This window comes from Morone saxatilis, unplaced genomic scaffold (assembly GCF_004916995.1).
Source record: "Morone saxatilis isolate NCDOM2014 unplaced genomic scaffold, NCSU_SB_2.0 Contig17, whole genome shotgun sequence".
NCBI lineage: Eukaryota > Metazoa > Chordata > Actinopteri > Moronidae > Morone > Morone saxatilis.
In genome coordinates this window covers 13,964,914-13,968,517 of record NW_023339729.1, presented here as the reverse complement: position 1 = coordinate 13,968,517, position 3,604 = coordinate 13,964,914, and the positions used below count along the sequence as shown (strand labels likewise).

General features: G+C 41.9%; 1 protein-coding gene across 1 annotated transcript in view; it reads right to left on the bottom strand.

Annotated features, from left to right (window-relative positions):
* The window catches only part of sept3 (septin 3), a gene marked incomplete in the record, with an annotated part of 14,545 nt that overhangs the window by 5,348 nt on the left and 5,593 nt on the right, over positions 1–3,604 (bottom strand). Inside the window, 2 exon segments of the mRNA XM_035659652.1 lie at positions 2,255–2,383; positions 2,562–2,954. Of these exon segments, the coding sequence (XP_035515545.1) occupies positions 2,255–2,383; positions 2,562–2,954 (522 nt within the window).

Sequence of the window (3,604 nt, the reverse complement as noted above, 5' to 3'; positions counted from 1 at the left end):
GCTGTTCTGTAGGTGATAACACAACTGACCTGTATTTGATGTACATTTGATATCTGAATATTCAGACTTATAGACTTAAAGGTTTATGTCGTTCACAGGCAGAACCAAAGAATGAATGATTGGAGATATTTTTAACATCTGTGTGATGTGCCCTGTTGTCTCCCACAGCATGTGATAGGCATGATAATGTCAGTTCACTGTCACCCCGCAGGCGATTTGTGCCATAATCATTAGCAAAACAAACACTGAGGCTTCTGTCCAACAGATTTGACGTGTCACCACTGTTTTTCCTGGTGTGATAAAATCTCCAGGTCTGTCAGTTTTTACAGTCCCACAGTGTGGCGAGTCCATTTCATAAAACAGCATGCAGAGCCGTCTTGCCACAGTAGCTGATTTGATACTTCACACTGGGGGAGGGGGCTTCAAAGGTCAGACGTGTTCCAAAAGTACATATTGTGGCTTTAAATAGGAACAATTTGCTCTGTATTCCAGCCAATTCAGACTCTTTTTAAACAAAACCATGTTCTGCACATTCTGTTTATTCCAGCGAAAGCCTGGTGGTGCTGTGGAAGAATGTCACATCAAGCAAACAAACAAATTTGAGCCATGTTTACCTCATGTGTTGAGCTGTCGGCAGGGTCAACTCACTGTAACCATGGAAACACGGCTCTCCGTTCTGGAGATTGTCTGCCGTTTTGAATTATAGCCTTCAGATTAAGTTCACCTACCATCATGCAACTGTCTAACTTTGTTGTTCTACCAAGCAGAGATGAAGTGTTACACCCACAGTATGTGTAGTGAACAAATATTCTCTGGCTGCCGATCAACAAGTTGTTCCAAAAGGGCCCCGCGTGACAGAGAAACACTGTTCTCTGTTGACTTCTCAGGATTGATAAAGGCTTCGTCAAATAAAAGCTGTCACTGGGAATCTGTAGGTCCAAGAACAACTTGACTAGCCGATGTGATAAAAACCGGATTTGTGCGATGAGCGTAGTCCAGAGTTGAAGTCATAGAGAGTCATAGATGTAGGAGAGAGTGTAGTTCAAGCCATTCATTAGTAACTCCAACACAGATAACTGTGCACAAGGCATTATAAAGCAGCTGTTAATGATTATAAAAGATACATACATTGAAACATGCTTCAGATGTAAGTGATGGAGGACATAAGTGAAAAAAATAAATAAATATATATATAAATTATAATATATTATTGTGACTGCACCTTTAGTGATCCAACCTTCTTGTTACCTGCTCCTGCTACTGAAGCCTGTTGTGACCCGTTACTCTGTTTTCAGGACCCTTTGCACCCCTACATTGACACATTGCCTTTTAACAAACCCTGCTTTGTGCCACGGAGACAGTAAACTTTGCCTGGAAATCCAGTCAGTCTGTTTGTACTTACATTGGCACGCTGACACTGCATGAGAAAATTGTGCAATAGCAGAAGTCCCAGACCAAGACCAAAATGTAGTCAGCTGATCCTTGAAATCGATCTGTTATGAAGGGATATTTAATTGTCCAGTAACAGTACTGGACAATTAAATATGCTGTCATAATCTGGAGCAGCGTTTCCGTCATTGTCAACTGTCTGTGCGTATGTGCTCTGTGATTGTGTGATTCTGTCTGTTCCCATATGGTTATATCATTGTTCTACTATTTGTCTGTGCTCTTGTATCTTTTAATGCTTTCTTAGATGCTGACTTTTAATTAGCCTGCATGGCTAAATCTGGCACATTTACATGATGGACTCAACTGCTTATATTCATTAATGCGCAGTGTCCCTCCTTAAATAAATATATTTCAAACTTCAGACTAATCCATGTATCCATTGTTAGATATTTTGCCAACAAAGATGAATGCATAACCTTCCTCCTACTTCGCTGGTAGAGCTAACTACCCCAAATACATCCAAGTCAGACGAGATTATGATAAATAGCACAATGATACAAGAGCGATGTATTTTAGTAGTCATTTTGAAAGAAAACCACCTGGTATAACAGTAACTGGACAGCTTCAGTAAACAAGTAATCACAACCTCTCAAACAAAGTACCTGCAGAAGTTGGCTCATACATTCATAGCTCAACTTAAATAAATGGAAAACTCACTTGGCAGCTACCAGGGAGCACTGATGTACTGTAAGTAGGCTACTTTTAAGAACACGGTCAAAGATCGTTAATTTTCTCTGTCAAATTAAATGCTGCTATAAATGTCTGGCTCTAAAGACAGAAACAGCAGCTCTCTCCCTGTTCTCACCATGAGACACTGCTTTGATCTCGATAGTTTTAGGGATCTTCTCATCACGGGCCCACCCGGCGCTCCTCCTGCTGACTTGGGACTTGAATAATGTGTTCACCAGAGTTGACTTTCCGAGGCCGCTGTGACCTAACACAAGGGGGAGGGGGAAAGTCAGAACATGGCCAAAGAGGTGGTAAAATAATAGAATGAACGGCAGAAAGTGTCCAGATATAAAAGAACACTGAAAAATGAATTACTAATAGAAGATGTTTCCTCTTCGCAGCTTTACACTAACATCCATCTTTAACCTACTTCTGTCACTTACCCACAACCATGATATTAAAGTCAAAGCCTGTCTTCATGGTCTTCTTCCTCATCTGCTCAATGATGGTGTCAATACCAATGTACCCCAGCAAAGTGGATCCACCGCCGGAGCTGTGGGAGCCGCTATGAGCGTGACCTCCATTGTGACTCCCACCGTGACTCCCACCGTGACTCCCGCCGTGACTCCCGCCGTGACTGCTAATGTGCACTGGGACGTGACTCCCGATGGGCACTGGGATGGCACTCGGAGGGAGAGCAGAAACACCGCCGCCTCCTCCAATGCCCGGGCCCTGGGGCGGGAAGGGGCTGGAGGGGGAAGGAGCCCCCACGTTTGGCGGTTTGGCAGGTACCGCCGGTTTGGGTCGCACTTCTGGAGGAACTACGTCCGACATGTCTGCAGAGTGAAAAGGATAAAAATACATTTTTCATTAACAGAATACTGTAGAGTCATCTGAGGCCTCTCCTCTGTTTCCACAGTGAAGAAACGGGATGTTGGAGGACTCCTAAAGGGTTGCTCACCTAAATCACTAAACTACATTTCTACGTATCATACATATGTACGTCGTCGTGCAGAGAGCTCTGGTTGTAAGATATCTGTTCCTAGAATAACAGGGACATTGTGAAAAGACAGCCTTTATGTTGGCTGATAACAATAATAAAATAATTTGAAGTGTTTTAGGAAAATGTCATTTTTACATATAAATGTTATGCTACATAAAATATAAAATATATCCTTAAATATATCTTATCTAAAAAGATCCCTGTCAAGAGTGTTATATTTAGTTTTGGAACAGGCAGTCGAGGTATCGGAAACAACTCTACTCATCTTTTTGTTATTTACTGCCAAATGAATAATGGAGAAAATAACCAGTAGATGAATTTATAACAATAAACTTATTGTTAGAGGCAACTCGAGTGAGGGCCTAACCTGCAGGTGAACTGACCCTTTAAGTGAATGCAAACACAGAAACAGGAGATAGAAACAGTAACAGAAACAGGAGATAGAAACAGTAACAGAAACAGTAACAGAAACAGGAGATAGAA